Source organism: Hylaeus volcanicus, chromosome 7, assembly GCF_026283585.1.
Source record: "Hylaeus volcanicus isolate JK05 chromosome 7, UHH_iyHylVolc1.0_haploid, whole genome shotgun sequence".
Taxonomy (NCBI): domain Eukaryota; kingdom Metazoa; phylum Arthropoda; class Insecta; order Hymenoptera; family Colletidae; genus Hylaeus; species Hylaeus volcanicus.
In genome coordinates, this window is record NC_071982.1 from 5,358,445 (window position 1) to 5,374,672 (window position 16,228).

The 16,228-nt window shown below is 46.8% G+C and overlaps 1 protein-coding gene across 1 annotated transcript; it reads left to right on the plus strand.

Annotated features, from left to right (window-relative positions):
• The first annotated feature begins 2,181 nt into the window (after nucleotides 1-2,181).
• Nucleotides 2,182-11,814, plus strand: LOC128879886 (serine protease nudel). The gene is made up of 25 exons (XM_054129441.1): nucleotides 2,182-2,309; nucleotides 2,571-2,682; nucleotides 2,833-2,991; nucleotides 3,175-4,080; nucleotides 4,224-4,838; nucleotides 5,170-5,376; nucleotides 5,802-5,965; nucleotides 6,033-6,160; nucleotides 6,229-6,663; nucleotides 6,747-7,045; nucleotides 7,107-7,251; nucleotides 7,433-7,563; nucleotides 7,633-7,905; nucleotides 7,988-8,093; nucleotides 8,148-8,317; nucleotides 8,397-8,510; nucleotides 8,581-8,767; nucleotides 9,027-9,356; nucleotides 9,724-9,912; nucleotides 9,990-10,137; nucleotides 10,249-10,411; nucleotides 10,481-10,657; nucleotides 10,771-11,008; nucleotides 11,167-11,283; nucleotides 11,380-11,814. Exons 2-25 carry the CDS (start codon nucleotides 2,589-2,591, stop codon nucleotides 11,672-11,674), a joined length of 5,790 nt encoding a protein of 1,929 aa, XP_053985416.1. The 5' UTR covers nucleotides 2,182-2,309; nucleotides 2,571-2,588; the 3' UTR covers nucleotides 11,675-11,814.
• Nucleotides 11,815-16,228: the final 4,414 nt, after the last annotated feature.

The window sequence follows — 16,228 nt, forward strand, 5'->3', positions numbered from 1 at the left end:
AGAATCCTCGACAATAGTAGTGATGTCTTATAGAGACCTCAGGATATGCAACAGATTCCCTCCTACTCGTAGGAGTGACGTTGATACCACTATGACAGAACATCACAAGTCATCCCCAGATCTATTGCAGAGGTTACAGCATCAACATCTTCCAGAATCCAACAGGTGTCTTCGTAATCATATTAATCACTATCACACCCCGCTGTAAGTCATCACTAGCTCCATGGTAAATCCACTGTACTACCCAAAGAATCCTAGAATCCTCACTAGATCACTCAGACCTCAACAGTGTCAGTTTCACGAGGATTCCTTGACTCCTACATCGAAAATGGCTCGCGGTATAGCAAGCGTTGCTAGCTCGTTAGCCTTGACAGTTTCCTGTTTCTGGGTCACGTTTGATTAGCATAGCACAATCACCATCCGAACATCGAGACCGTGCGATCAGGAACACCTCGAACTAAGGCGATTTCGCGGATCTTCGGGATCGTTTCTTGGCTCGAGGAAAGGAATGTGGAATTCGCGATCGATGGTCTAGGGGAACATGGCCAAGCTAACGTTAGAACACCGACTGTCACTTTCATCGATTGCCGGCCGTGCTGGCCGAACAGTTGCAAGAGAAAGTAAAAGAGCGTTGCGCAATGATTTGCGTTACAGCGGCTGAAATAATTTCTACGTAATAGGACTGGCTACTTGCGTCGCGGCGATTGTTTATTTGCACCTTGAGACTGGTGACATTGAACGATGATTAAGTAGCACGATGGGTGAATCGATAACTAGGTAACAATTTGTATGATAACGGGGTAGGTTGGTATAGTAGGGACGATGGTATTTTGGGAAATGGGAGGGTGAGAATTTGCTCTGTTCGCAGCGATCCGGTAGTTCCATTGGGATTGGAATTGCTGATTAAATTTGATCCAATTAGTACTCGCACGAATAATTATTTCGTCACGCGAAACATTTTTTTCCCAATTAAAAACGGTCGTATCGACACCGGTCATCGGTTCAGATAAAAGGATCATAATTATCCCATTAGGCGCGAACTGAGCGCCAATGTTGAGTGAAGTAAGACTCGTTAATGTTTAACGAGCGGAAGAAGAGCGAGTACTCGCGCAGATAAGACTCTACTCGACATTTTCTTTTATCGCACGCAAGTACTCATTACTCTCGGATGATAAAAGTAAACGACCCATGAAACGTGATATTTATTTGCGAAATGGGGAATGAAGAGAAAACACTGCTTGGGAACATAAATATCACTGAAAACCAAGGGAATCCTCGAAGAAAAATGTAGATGCTATTAATCGATACGATAATTACAAATTTCTAAATACCGTTGCAGGAATTAATTGTCGACGAGCAGAAGTTCTTTTCATCGAGCATGTGTCCATTTTGCACATTCTTGGCGTACGTGTACGCAATAAGGCGAAAAGGCGACGACAGGATATCCTATTACGCTTGAAATGTGGGGAGAACAACAGGTTGTATCTACGCGTCGCAACTTTTCGCCGAAAAATGACCGCAGCGTTTTAATTCCGGAAGAAACGAAAGATTTCACAACAAAAGTGAAACCAGTACAAAACCCCACCTTCGACGCGGGGAATAAAAGTTTTCCACTTTTAAATCGTCCCACTGTATTTATCATGGCACGCATTATTTTCTCTTTATAATTCAATAAGTGCGAACATGATTAGAATAAATGAATGCTAGTTATTACTTCATTTGGAAATATGTAGATTTAACTGGTGTTATATCACTGGCGCCACTTAAATGCAGAGATGATTAGAATAAATGATTACTGGTGCTAGTTATCATTCCATTTAGAAATATGCGAATTCAACTGGAGCTACAATCGCTGGCGCCACTTTACCGGCACTGTTCTACTGGCGCCACTTAACTGGCGCTGTAAGCATGCGATGTAAAATTCCCCCTTAATTTTCATTGCTTAAAAATACCAAGGAATTGACTCCCTTCTTTTTTCAACTTGTTTTTTCTTCTCCAACAAAAAGTATAAAATGCTTTCCTCAACTATGATTCGCATAAATATGTAAGTGACGCGGTATCGGTGCGTCCAAAGGGTCATTCACACGTACGCCAATGACGAAATCGTGCTGGCCCGGTTTTTTTTTGCGAATATTGCTGACACATCCGATGCAAACTATGGTTCTCCCTATCGAATCCGTGGTTATTTCACGTCGACATCGCGAAGCGCACGGACCATTGACGCGAACGACGTTTCCAACGACGGATATCCACGGTCCATCGAATGGGAACGATCCACTACAGAAGGATCCTTTAAAACCTTGCAAAACGTGAGTACCGTGTCTTTCCGCGTTATTTCGCGGAATCACTGTGCCGTAAAGGCAATTGGGATTCGCAGATCGCTGCACCCATGGAGAACTTGCATTTCCTGACATTTCGATAATACGCATTTCACGCTCAAATTGTTTAACACATCTGCCGGAATTTTAATGTTCGATTCCGTAGTGCTCCCTCTTAGTTTTCAGCGGTGAAACTTTTTCAAGGGAAAAATAATTTTTTGTATTTTCATTTTGTATTTTTTGTCGTTTCAGTTTTTCCACGAGTTCATCATGGACACGGCGTGCAGTATTTCGTTTCAGAAACTGGAAAATGAACCTATAATCGATGGCCAGTATAGTAGAAATCGAGTAACGTCGAAAATAGGTACTAAAGCGATTATTTAAAGTTACATGTTATTTTTCGAATTTTTCGAATTTTCAAAGCGATTCTTCTCTCGATGATCGAGAGGATTTCTCCGTGTTCCAAATCGTGTACAGTGCACCGCTATTCACGTCCACTGGATTAATATTTCAGATAATCCTACGCCGGACACGAAATGCGGCAACAAGGTGGGCGTTCGCAATCCCTGGAATTTCTTCAAGCATCACAGATTCATTTTTCTGGTCGAAGTCCTGGCCGCGATATTGATCCTCTTCCTCGCTGCGTCCATGCTGTATCTAACCATCGTGCCTGGTTTGTGAACACTTAATTCGATTTGCTATTTTTCTGCAAATAGCCAATGTCTACATTTCATTTAAACGTTGTTTACCTTGCGCTTAGTAATTGCACGTCGAAGTGTATCAACCCTGTTCTAAAACCTAATCTCAAACCACCTCAAATCACCTCAAATCACCTCAAACAATTTCAAACTCTAAGGTGGTTTCTACCGAGTGGCACAAGCGGACCAACTGGATCAATCCCAGCAATCCTCCATTGACAACTCCCTGCAAGAAAGCCAGGACCAGGATATGGATCGTGAAACCATGGACAAGCTCATCAGCACCATCCAACTCCTGAGCAATAGACCTGAATGGGGATCGTTGCTATACCAGGTGGATCAGAATCGTCAGAAACGAGACGCCGGGACGTCTGCCTGCACACAGAACAGGGAACGTTGCAAGTCCGTGATCGATTCCATGAAGGCCATCGCCAACCTCGTTGACGACAGCATGCCTCATCTGCAGGCCCTGTTGAACAGCTTCATGGCCAACCCCGAGGAGTCCAAGTCGGAATTCATGGAGCTGGTGAACTGTCTGCAGTGCAAAAACGACTCCATAACCTTCATCGACCACTCCGGCCCGGGGAGCATCATAAACAATAATCGCATCATCTACGAGAACCCGGATCACCTTCAGATAGGGAACAACGTCGACGTAGTCGCCAATCTGCTGGACGAGGACAGGCCAAGCGACGGGATTTATTTCAATGAAATTCCCTCTGACCAGTTCGCACCGCCTCCAGATGCGGAGATAGTTACCATGGGCACATTCGATCGGCAGGAGGACAGCAAGACCACAAAGGGACCAGAAACGACGGAACGAGAGTCAGCCACAACGGAAACACGGATGATTAATGCAACAGCGAGTGCGTCGGCGACGTCCAAGGCGCAGGAAGCGGCGAACCAGACGAATAGAATCGACGATATGGAGCAGAAGAAGGTTGCCGCGAACATGCCGCCCGGGGCAGACAGAGACAACGTGACGGAAATCGGAAACGACGCGGCGCATCCTTCCTACCAAGGCCAGGCTGGACGGAACGGAACGAAGGAGGAATCCCAAAATGGTAGATGCATTATTTATCTCCCTCTGAACGTATTCAAAAGGCGAAAGTGTGCTCGTTTGCTTTCTGTTGAATCTCTTACACCTAGAATCCTCAATTGGTACCAATTCAAACTGACAATGTCATCGAATTCCATTTGCTTCCAGATTCGAAGAATCCATCCAGGATGTCCAGTCGCGAGAACCTGAAGGGCAGGATCGTCTCGAACGACCGTTACCAGACCAAGGGTAACCCGGACTTCTCTCAGGGCGTCATCCCCACGGCGGAAACGATGAAGTCCACTCAGCAGCTGCAGCTAACCCCAACGATGTCCTGGATGCCTCACCAGGTTTGCTTCTACGGACCAGCGGCGAACGGTGCCGCGGCGAAGCAGTCTGCACCTGGTCAAGTCCTCTACCCGTCAGCTCCAGGGTCCTCTTACCCCATGTCCATGCCTCAGCCGCGAGGAGGGTTCCAGAATCCCACCAGCCAGGTGCCCAATTTCATGCAGGTCCACGCACAGACGGTGCAATTCATGCAACCCTACCCAAACACTGGACTATCCGCTGGCCAAAGAGGCGGCCCGACTGCACCTGCCACGCAGAATCTTCCTATGTTCCCAGGACACCAGACGTCGGCCACTGCTGACACGAGCCAATCCGCAAAACCGCCTTACTACTGCACTTACATTCCTGTGCCGACGTTCCAGTTCCCTGCCATCCCTGGAGTGTCCGAGTATCAGAGGTCCGGTGCTTTAGCTGAGCAGGGAACTCTGGCACGTGGTAGGTACAGTAGATAGTAGATTGAGGAGGCATCAAGAGTATTTGGGATTTTTTGGTAGCAAATTCAATTAAATACTCGAAGCTTTGCTTCATGAGTGGGTTTTGACAGCCTCCGAATCCTCTGTTGTTAAATCTCTGGCACCTAGAATTCTCTGTTGCTGAATTCCTAGTATCTAGAATCCTCTGTTGCTGAATTCCTAGTATCTAGAATCCTCTGTTGCTGAATTCCTAGTATCTAGAATCCTCTGTTGCTGAATTCCTAGAACCTACAATCCTCCAGTTACTAGTTCCAAGTTTTATACGTATTTTGTCTTCATTCATGTCACGTCAGCGAGCTATGGGGCATGCCCTCCGAACGCGATACGCTGCCGTGATGGAGGAGGATGCATCTTGAGATCTCAGTGGTGCGACGGTCACGTAAATTGTGGCGATGCAAGCGACGAGATCACGTGCTCTTGCAGGGATCGAATATCTGAAGAGAGGCTTTGCGACGGTTACTTCGATTGTCCACATGGGGAAGATGAACTGGGCTGCCTGGGTAAAGCTGTTGTTTATGTATCATTTGCAAGATGGCGCTAGTTACCGCGATTCCATTCCTACTATGTTCTACATTATCGACTGACTAGGGGACAGACTATAGGATTCCTCGATTAAAAGATAAAATCAATATAAATAATGAAAAGCAATAACGACTTCTTTACACCTGCACAGACTCTGCGTACGGTACACTAAAATATTTTATATAGAATGCGTACAGTTACCTTCAGTGCATGGCGTTTACAAATGGTTCACGCGAGATGGCGCCAGGTACTTGGATTCCATTTTCTATCGAGCGCTATTTTATCGACAGTACGATAGACGTACGATAGGACTATGAGAGAGCGCTGCTTGAAGCACTTTGATTTCAGATCTTCGTTTCTAAACTCAATAGAGCTTTTGCAATTTTATTTATACATTGTCCAGGTTGCCCAAAGACATCCTTCAGTTGCAACGACGTGCAACAGCGATCCCCTGACGGGAACTGCGTCCCACTTTCTCAAAGATGCGACGGTGTTAAGCAGTGTGCAAATGGAAAAGACGAAACGGATTGTAACATACTCACGCCCACGTATATCGAGGGGAAAAATGTGAGTAAATTTTATATAGCGAAAACTGGCAATATCATATATCATGAATTATAATTATGTTCGTCAGGTGTTTACGATTGGTTACACCGAAGGATACCTTCACAAGAATTACATGGGCCAATGGTACCCCGTCAGTGAGGCTGCCGTGTCCTGGGTCAGGGATGCCTGCATCTCTGAGATTGGTCAGGAAATGGAGTACGTTCTGGACTCCCTAGACCTCTACCTAGTCTCCTAGACCTATAACTTCTAAAAAATTATTGCAGGGGGAAGCCAGAGGTGGAGATTCACTCCATACCAAGCAACACCTATCAAGGCCCATCTATATCAGCAGTGGGTGACGAAGTCAAATTAACTCCGTCGAGTACAAACACTACAGTCTACGTTCGATGTCCACCACTTGTCTGCGGTACCAGGGTTCTTACGCCAAGGGACCAATTACAGCCTCAGCTTCCTGAGGCCGATGACGGATCAATTATGCAAAGGTTCTTCAGAGGCAGCCTCGAAACCGAGAAAAGGGAGAACAACACTGCCGATCAAGACGACATCGTTGGCTCGCAAATGCGCGTGGTTGGAGGAAGGGCGAGCCATCCAAAAGCTTGGCCATTCTTGGTGGCCATTTACAAAGACGGTAGCTTCTATTGCGGTGGCGTTATCCTGAACGAAATGTGGGTCCTGACTGCTGCACACTGCCTTAATACGTAAGTATTTAGGAGTTTCGTTGAACCACAGCTGTCATTCAATATAAACAGTGTTTCTTAAATTAATTCTTTTCGAAACATAGGTACATGGGCCACTACTTCGAGGTCGAAGCAGGACTCCTCCGACGCTTATCCTTCTCCCCAATGGCGCAGTCCAGGAAAGCCAGGTACACGATAGTCCATCCTCGATACAACAGCGAGGACATGAGGAACGACATTGGTATGATCATGCTGGACGAACCTCTGCGCTTCAATCGATGGGTACGGCCCGTTTGCTTGCCAGAGGCGGACATCTTGGGAGCAATGTGGAGATTCAAGCCGGAGCCTGGGTCCATTTGCGTCGCGATCGGATGGGGCGCCACCAAGGAGCACGGACTGGATAGTAAGCCAGTCTCTGAGCGCAGGTTTAGAATCACTATGCTCATTATTGCGAATTTCCACAGGTGACCATTTGAGGGAAGTGGAGGTCCCCATACTGAAGAGCTGCAAGTACGCGGTTGATCGCAACGACGCCACCATTTGCGCTGGGTACCCTCAGGGAGGTCGTGACGCCTGCCAGGGGGACAGTGGCGGGCCCCTGATGTGCAAGTACGTAGGTTAAACATACTTGGAGGTAGGAAGGTCCTACTGGTTGGAGCTGGAAGACCACAGCAGTTCATTTAGACCTAACTGTTGAGTGGAGGTTGCCTGTTCCTAGGTGCCCCAGGTATCCTAGGTCCGTTGAGTATCAGCAGAACTATAGTTGAGTCGTTTTGTGTATTTTTGACAGAAATCCGTACGCGAAATCGCACTGGTACGTGGCAGGCATAGTCAGTCACGGGGAAGGCTGTGGTCGGCCAAATGAGCCGGGCACTTATACAAAAGTCAGCTCCCACCTCGAGTGGATTCGAGAAGTTTCCAGTAAGTCGCCTTACTTTATTCTCGAGTCATTTAGAGAATACGTAGTAAAGAGTCTTTCCTATATTTCAGGCGGTCAAAGCGTGCCCCCCCTGAGACGAACACCTTTGGAGAAGTGTCCAGGGTTCAGCTGCGAAGGTGGACTAGGTAGATGTCTACCCTTACAATCACGATGCAACAGAATCGTGGAATGCTTGGACGGGGAAGACGAGCTTTACTGTCCTGGAAATCTGGACTACGTTCTATACAGACAATCAGAGGATCCCAATTCCTTGCCTTCCGAACCTGACTTAGTGGCGCCTGAGGTAGAAGACACCACCGCGTTCGAAGTGTCTTCGAGCGAGAGTAAGCCTTCACGAGTTTGTAAAATCTTCATTAATTTAAATTCCCAAGACACAGCTCGAGCTCCGAGTGATTTTTGATTCAGGCATCGAGCTTCGTGACGACGACGACTCAACTTCAACCACGTATAATCCAGAGGACAGCAGGACGCCAGCTTTTCCAGCGTTTCCTACGACGTTCGCGTGCGGAAGGTACGGAATTGAATGAATCCTCGATGAGTTTTCTTGTAATTTCGAAATCGACAGGTTGCTCCAGAGTGTCCCAATCCAGAAACGGTGCGACAGAGTGGTGGACTGCGAGGACAGCACTGACGAGATCAACTGCACCTGCAAGGAGTACCTGACGAATCTGAAACCGACAGCCATATGCGACGGTTACGTGGACTGCGAGGACAAAACGGACGAGAAAGGTTGCAGTAAGTGATCCGTTTGATACACATTTCAAGGGGATGTCCTTACCTTATATAAGGGTGCTTATCCTTGTTCACTTTACAGAGATTTGCTCCGATGACGAGTTCTTCTGCAGAACTAGCAGGACTTGCATTCCATTGGCCAAGAAATGCGATGGACAGTTCGACTGTGAGCACAGCGAGGATGAACTGGATTGCTGTGAGTCATCTTTCAATTTAAAGTCTGAGAAGATAACTGAGAATATCCCAGCATGCTCTTATCCTTGCAGTCACGCTGTCCAATGGTCGATACGTGTACCTGGACGCGGACGAGCGGCCATCTTTGAATATGCAGGGGATTCTTACTCGATACGTCAATGGCAAATGGCGGACCACCTGTCATCGTCCCAGGATCCATCAGAATCGATCCACGGTCACGCTCATCGGTCAAAACATGTGCGAGTACTTCGGCTTTGCGTGAGTATTCCTAATGGAAGGTCTACCAGTTTCGTAAACCATGAGTCTAGGTGATTAAATAATAAAATTGAAATGCCACTCGGTCTGCAGTCACTTGAACTCCAGATTCCACTGACAGTGGCCGATTTAGGGGATCTCATCCCCACTGTCTCGGATCTTATGATCAAGCATTATAAAACGTTATTCCAAAGGGTGTTGCTAAGTTCCTCTGCCTTTTCCGTAATAAAAAGAATGATCAGAGACTGTTCTTTGCGCAAAGGAACCTGGAATCATCGGAGTCAGTCACGGTGAATGATTCCAAGCTGGAAACGATACCCTGGGAGGAGACGTACGTCCCGTTCCGGGAGACTTCATCGATAGCCTCCGCGAACGACAAGGATGAAACTTGTCCCGGGCTTTACATTCGCTGCAGACCGGTTCTGGGCAGCAGCGTGTTCACGCACCTGACAGTCGACACTGAAACGGGAAGCCGTAACTATCAGTGGCCCTGGCTGGCCGCCATCTTCGTCGACGGAGGTTATCGTTGCTCGGCGACGCTGCTGGACAGGGACTGGTTGCTGTCTCCAGCGACGTGCGTCGAAAACGTTAGGCAAGTGGAACTGTTATCATTGGACTCCTCTTCTCGCGGAGAGTATAACGAAAGGGGAGTAGGTACGGGCTTTGAATTGTGGTTAGAGTGTCTTTTCCTGTAGCCTACGGGTAGTGAGGATTCTATGGATGTATGTTCGTAAGGGGCACGTGACTACTTCTCGTTTTAATTATTAATTGAACCTGAGCTGCAAGACTCACTGAATTGTTATTATCAATTGTTGTACTCATGTTGTACTCATCATGAGAGTACTGGAATATCCAGAAGTCCTAGAAGTCTCAACTCTCATTGAAGTTGATCCATCTATCTATCTATTCCAACTTGATTTGTCGAGGACCATCGACTAAGACGTTTAAACTGTTTCCAGGTTGGACGTGAATTACACCACAGCGCTTCTGGGTTACGGACCACAGTTCCGCTACGTGGACGGTCCCCACCAGCAGGTGTCCATCATCGACGAGATACAGTTTGTGAACAGATCAGAGTCCGTCCTGCTGCACCTGAACCATCATGCGAACTTCACTCGTCACGTGCGTCCACTGTTTCCCGAAAGGACGTGAGTAGAAGACTCCAGTCTTGACCAAGTGACTTTGTCGAGTCCTTGCAGATAATTATTTATCACGTGCGTCGCAGGGTACACCTGCCAGGGTTGAGCGACACTTGCGTGGCGGTTGGAACGGACGAGAACTATGAGACGTCGTCCGTCTTCTTGAAGACGGTTCTGCAGGACTGCCAGAGTTGCCATCGGTGCTTCGTTAACACATCCATCTCCGAGTGTCTGGTGAGTGATTTTGATTGTTAAGTAGCGCTGGAATGAATAATTAGCGAGGGACTAAGTTACCGAGGTTCTTGAGATCAGTTCTTGAGATTACTGATTATAATTGATTCCCAGACAAACCAGACATCGGAATGGAGCGGAATGGTCTTCTGTCGCGGGAAAAAGGGATGGTACCCTGCGGCCACTTTCCAGGACAAGAATGGTCCCTGCAGTTTCCACGACACGCAGTCGTTGCTGGGCATGGATCACATAAATCCTTATCTGTTGAAAGCTCTAGGTAAGGCCATGGTTAATTTAATTTAATCAACTTTCCAGTCTTCATGTTTCACGAAAATCATCGATCCAGATGGCACGAGGTTGCTGCTCGAAGCAAGTTGCGATGGTTTCCGGTGCAACATTGGCGAATGCATTCCCCACGATCGCGTTTGCGACGGTGTTCCCGATTGCCGAGACCAGGCGGATGAGGATCCGAAACACTGCCGAGAAGTCCGTGAAAATTGCGAGAACAGCGTGGACGGTTGCAGTGAGCATCCTTATTTATTTATCGTACATGATTTGCAGCAAAAGAAGCATTTTGTTTAAAAATATTCTGCAAGTATCTGGTTTGGTACATTTTAAGTGCGTACGGACTTGTAGGTTGCACGAAGTCGGAGCTGCGCTGTCACAATGGCCGATGCGTGGACAAAGGTGCATTCTGCGATGGAAGGAATGACTGCTATGACGATTCCGACGAACCCGCTGTGTGCACGTGCGCGGAATACCTGAAGCTGACTGCTCCAGGGCGACTGTGCGACGGTGTACGACACTGTCTGGACAAAACGGACGAATCGCCCGAGATGTGCCCTTGCAGTGGTAGCGGATTTAAGTGCGCGACGTAAGAGACACCCAAATTTATCAAGATTAGCTTCTAGCAAAGCTCACATTCGCTGAGTAACTGATACTCTAAAATATAGGCAACCATTAGTTCTGTTAGATGAAAGACTTATTCGTTAAATTAAGGTTTTAATTATTGCTACTATTCGTTTGTTGCAGGACCAGTGGCAACGACACTTGCATTCCTCGAGACTTTATTTGCGATGGGGAAATGGACTGTATGGATGGCGAGGACGAGGCAACGTGTCGAATGATAAGACAATTTTCTAACGACACGTAAGTACTCTCTCTAGCTATATTTTATAATGCAATTGACGCCCAAGTTGGAGTGAATTATATTTTTAATTTTATATTTATAATTTCCAATTGCAGTGATGGATCTGGCGAGGTGATTCGACGAAGTTATGGAGTGTGGCACTCGGAGTGCTTTCCAAATCCAATCTCAGAGGAAGAAGCATCCAATCTGTGCACGACTATTGGATACACGTCAGGGAATATCGATAACGACACCACGGTTGCAGAGGAACCTATGATCCCGATACGAGATCGTTTTTATGTAGTCAAGACGAACGACTGGCTCTGGATGGCCCTAAGAAACGATAAACCACTAGTAACTTTAGTCAAGCCCGACGAAAATTGTCATCGTGCCTTTGTCAGTTGCGTTTAGCTAATTTTTATAGAAACTTCTGCCATGGAGGTAGATCAATCGATTTATAAGATATGATAATTTATTTTATATTTATTTATGGGAGACTGATATAGATGAAATTATTTATTGCCATGTAACAAAATATTCAAATAAAGGTGTATAATATTTATGTGCAAGACAAATTTCGTTATATCATACCCTGAGAGAAGTTTCCAATCCTGTTCACAAATTATTCCATACTCTCGACAATCCTCATGGTATCCTTTGTCTACATACCCCTCATCTCGAGCCTGATGCCTCAATCTCCCAGTTGACCGTTCGCAATTTGTGTTAGCACTGTGGAAAAAGCCTCCATGTTCCGTTTCCTTAGGATTCCAATCGTGGGGATTAGTCACTCGAAGAATGTGAATGGACAAGCGTTTTCCGTCGCTCTGTCCGAAGGCAGTCCGCCAGGAGGAGCAGGGCGCAGCCGTTTACCTTCAACGGCTGCGACCCCATTTGTAACATTCCTTTTGTCCCCTCTCCGCCGCCCCCTCGACTCCACAGGCTCGAAAGTGTCCCGCATCGATTCAGTACTTTTGCTTCCACGCAACGTCGTGTGGAGTCACATACCTCTCTTCTTTCTCGTGTCTCCTCGAAGACCTCAGGTGACACGGTTGCGTAACCCAGAGCGGATTTTAATATCGAATGACTCTCGCCGTTTGCTCAGAACTTCGCTAGTCTGAGGAGACACATTGGTGCAGGACTCTTTGGCTAAGAGAAGCTCGGGTTGACAATAGGATTGCTGGATCCACGGAAGGGTTGAGGAGAATAGAGGAGGGCTCTAGTAGGGGTTTGAAAAAAATCTAGGTTGCGGGGACTTTAAGACCTTGGTTTTTGGTATTAAGGCTCCTCACTTGAGTGACCCAAAGTGGTCAAACGCATCAACAACAAAGTTCTTGAGCTCTCTCCATTGTACTTTCCTTCTGGAACGAGGATTCCTGACGTCAACTCAACGGAACTCGAGCCAGAGCTTCAAGATCATGGCCCTAGGTATTAAAACCCCACATTTGAATGACCCAAAGTGGCCAAACGCACCAACAACAAAGTTCTCGAACTCTCCCCATTGTACTTTCCTTCTGGAACGAGGATTCCTGACGTCAACTCAACGAAACTCGAACTAGAATTTTAAGATCTTGGCCCCGGGTGTTCAGACCCCACACTTGAGTGACCCAAAGTGGCCAAACGCATCAACAAGAAATTCCTTGAGCTCTCCCCATTGTATTTTCCATCTGCAACAAAGATTCCTGACGTTAACTCGATGGAATACCTCCAGCCAGACATCACATCTAATTTCAGATGCCCGGAGTCTTCGTTGGAACCTGTAGCGTCGAGGATTTCGAGCTTGCAGATGCGCCATTCAGAGTGCAGTGCTCTCAAATCGCATTACATGCTTACTGAGCATCGATCGCGTGAAAAAAGATGGGGGAGCCGTGGAACGCCACGAGTCCGCGATCCTCGGGCGCCTAACGTAACCGCAAAGATGGCCACCAGCCATGCAACAACGATCGGTACTGAACCTTTCTTCCGATGGTTCGTGCAACGCGCGCCGATTATGTAATCAACGCGGCGTACTATGAGTACGTGTAATTTCGTTCCTGGGAAGTACCGTTGACTCTGCTCGCTTCACCGCCCGGGGTACTTGGTTGCCTTCTGCGGCGTCCCGTGATACCGCGAGCGTGCACGTCCTTCCTGGAGAAGATACCACGACTACGAGACAGAAATAACGCTGGAAAATGTCCCAAGTCCAAGCTTTGGAGTCGTTGGGGCAGAGTTAGTGCGATTCGAATTGGATTGAGGTATGCCTAGATCTGTCTGCTCCAGGGCTTCTGTGTCTTCTACTTAAGGGTAACATGATCGGTCTCTCCAAGTATGAATCCCACTGACTAATTCTAGCTTCAGTGCCACAGTGTACTTGCTCTGTTGTGCTTGAATTCAAAAGCATTCAGCAGGACCACCTGGATCCACCATTGCAACTAAATACCAGCCCAACTATTCCAAATTCAGCTTTCCTTCCAATTTTCTATTATTATCCAACCGTTTCTTAACAAACACGAATTACGCCTGCGAGTTCCGCGCGCTGGACACGCGCAATTTCGTTTCCCGTGGAAAACGAGCGCCAGTCGTTAAAGGCTCAGCCGTCTCGCTTCACGCATAGAGGCGTTATTAGCATGCAACGTTTCATTTTCTCGCCACCTCACAGCAATCATCTGTGTTCCATGCTTCGAGTCATCGCGGAGGTAGTTTCACTTACTTCTCCGATATCCTGTGAGCGGTTGTCAAGGGTTGAGGTGTTGCCCTCCTGGACAGTCAAAAGAAGAAAAGGGGTTCTCATAGCACGAAAAGTTCGACGAATGTGGTCGACTTCCAGATGCAAGCATTCACGGATGATTGATCGTATCCTGCACGCATTTGTTTCTTTTATAGAAATTTCTGCTTTCACTTAGGTTCGATACCAAGGGTATCACTTGACTGGCTCGGACGCAGAGGAATATGTCAAGTTTCAACTTTCTGTTTCGACGCTCCAATGGTTTGTGTGAAGTTTAATTGATGGCAAGAATGCAATAGGAAGAAATTTTGTCCAGAAGCAAGTGAAATACGATACATTTTTTCATTTAAAACATAATTTCCTGAGGAAATTGTGCAGCAAGCCCCTTGGCGCCACTGTGGCGCTACTGTGGCTCCTCACGCGGACTATTTTTGAATTTCAATAGAACATTCAGTATACTCGCTTGGAAAATACTTAAATTGCATTAAAAAAACGCGCCAATTCTCGTTCTGTTTTGGCTTCGCTGTTAGATTTAATTCCATGTGGAATTCCATGCAAATTTTTAAGGTTAGGTTACCAAACAGCCTCGTTCGAAGGTCCTCGAATTCCATTTCTAAGCTTCAGAACAGCTTTCGAAGTCTGTGGCTCGCAAAACCGAGGTTCGCGAAGCTGTTTAGGCGAAAGTGTGCCTTACCTACATTTATCGGCGACGCGAAATGGCTCGAGATGCGTGAAGGCTCCGCGCATCGGCAAGGAGCAGTCGATACCGTTACACTTGGCAGCTTCCTGCCCATCGGACTACGGCCTCCATCGTGCCCCCTCTTCGCCTCTCCCCCACCCGACATATTTATAGTGGCTTTTCGATGACGATACCGTCATTGTCACCTACTCGCGGCGCGCGTGTTCCCGCGTATACCGTAATCTCTCCTGTCTCTTGATCACGAATGCTCGTTGCACGCTCGCGCGGAATTCTCGGCATGCCTAGCTTCACAGGGAAAATGTAATTCACAGTAAAATGCACTGCAGGGGTGAAGAACAAGTGGCAGGGACTTCTGCTTCGAGAGACTTCCTTTTAGGAAGTAGCTAGAGCTAGCAAATCAGAAAATTAGGTCAGAAAGCAATCGAGTATTATAAATAGACAGGTGATAGACAGAATATTCTTGCACTATGATTAAATGGTCAATATTCTTGAAAAGTGATCGGACACTTGGTGACTTACGCTCCAGGATGGGAAATCCGGTTAGGTTCCAGGAAGCTAGACGAAGTCGAGTCTAAACTATTCACAGGTACTCGATGCTACCGATTATCATAGAAATGGTTGCTCAGGATTTCTGTGGTGTCTACCTAAGGCTAATATTATACCTTTCGCGAGCTGGTGACAGGTAATGAACTTCACTGTTTATTGCCAGCGACAGCGAGAGTATGGAAGACCAAACTGGCTCGCCTTCGTGTCGATTCCTTTTTCCTTGGACTTACTGGAACAAAGTCCTCTTGGTCGTGTTGTCGTTTCCAGGGATGTTTGATGTATTGAAAGTACAGTTACGGAGTGAACTAGCCTACAGGGCGGGGCTCTTGAAGGAGGTCATCCGAATTCTAGGGTATCATTTAATTCCATTTCGTGTTACGCCTAGTGCAATTGAATGACCCATGGTTTGGGGTCATTTAAGATCGCTGAAAGTTAGTTCCCTTATTCTCATATTTTTGCACAGACGCACGACGTTTCTCCTTGAAAAGAAACACCTTCTTTCTGAACGTTTGATGTCTTATTTTCGAGTCAATGAATATGAAAGGTGTCAAAAACGCGACGCTATCCATTCATCAGGTGAAAATATGGTAATCGTTGCGCCAGTGACACTACAAAAGCGTAGAAATCTGGCCACCACGTTGACAGAATACGTTACTATCCAATGTCTGGAAGTTATTAAATGCAGACGGTTGGTAACGTACATCAAACATTCTAAATTCGTCTCGCAAGTTTAGTTTTCCCTCGAGGCGACCTTCCAACGTTCCAGTTCTAATCAATTTGCCACGATTTACGTAGTGTCGCACGTTTCGTGAAAAGTAAAAACTTCGTATTCCAGCACCTGACGGGTGTTAGCTTTCAAATTACGCCGATTAACCCCTTGTCTCTGAGTTGAAAGCTGACTGACGTCATCTGAACACTTCCGGCATTCCTGCATAGCGAACTCTCATAAAGATTTCTTCTGCTAGTTGCCGATCGCGTTGGATTAACGCAAGCGATATTAATAGCCAGAAAATTGACC

Bases quoted from the DNA above. Each gene is read 5' to 3' on its own strand.
- LOC128879886 (XM_054129441.1), top strand. From the start codon at position 2,589: ATGGACACGGCGTGCAGTATTTCGTTTCAGAAACTGGAAAATGAACCT. The intron at 4,081-4,223 runs GTAGATGCATTA...ATTTGCTTCCAG, and splicing joins GAAGGAGGAATCCCAAAATG to ATTCGAAGAATCCATCCAGG. The intron at 8,094-8,147 runs GTACGGAATTGA...CGAAATCGACAG, and splicing joins ACGACGTTCGCGTGCGGAAG to GTTGCTCCAGAGTGTCCCAA.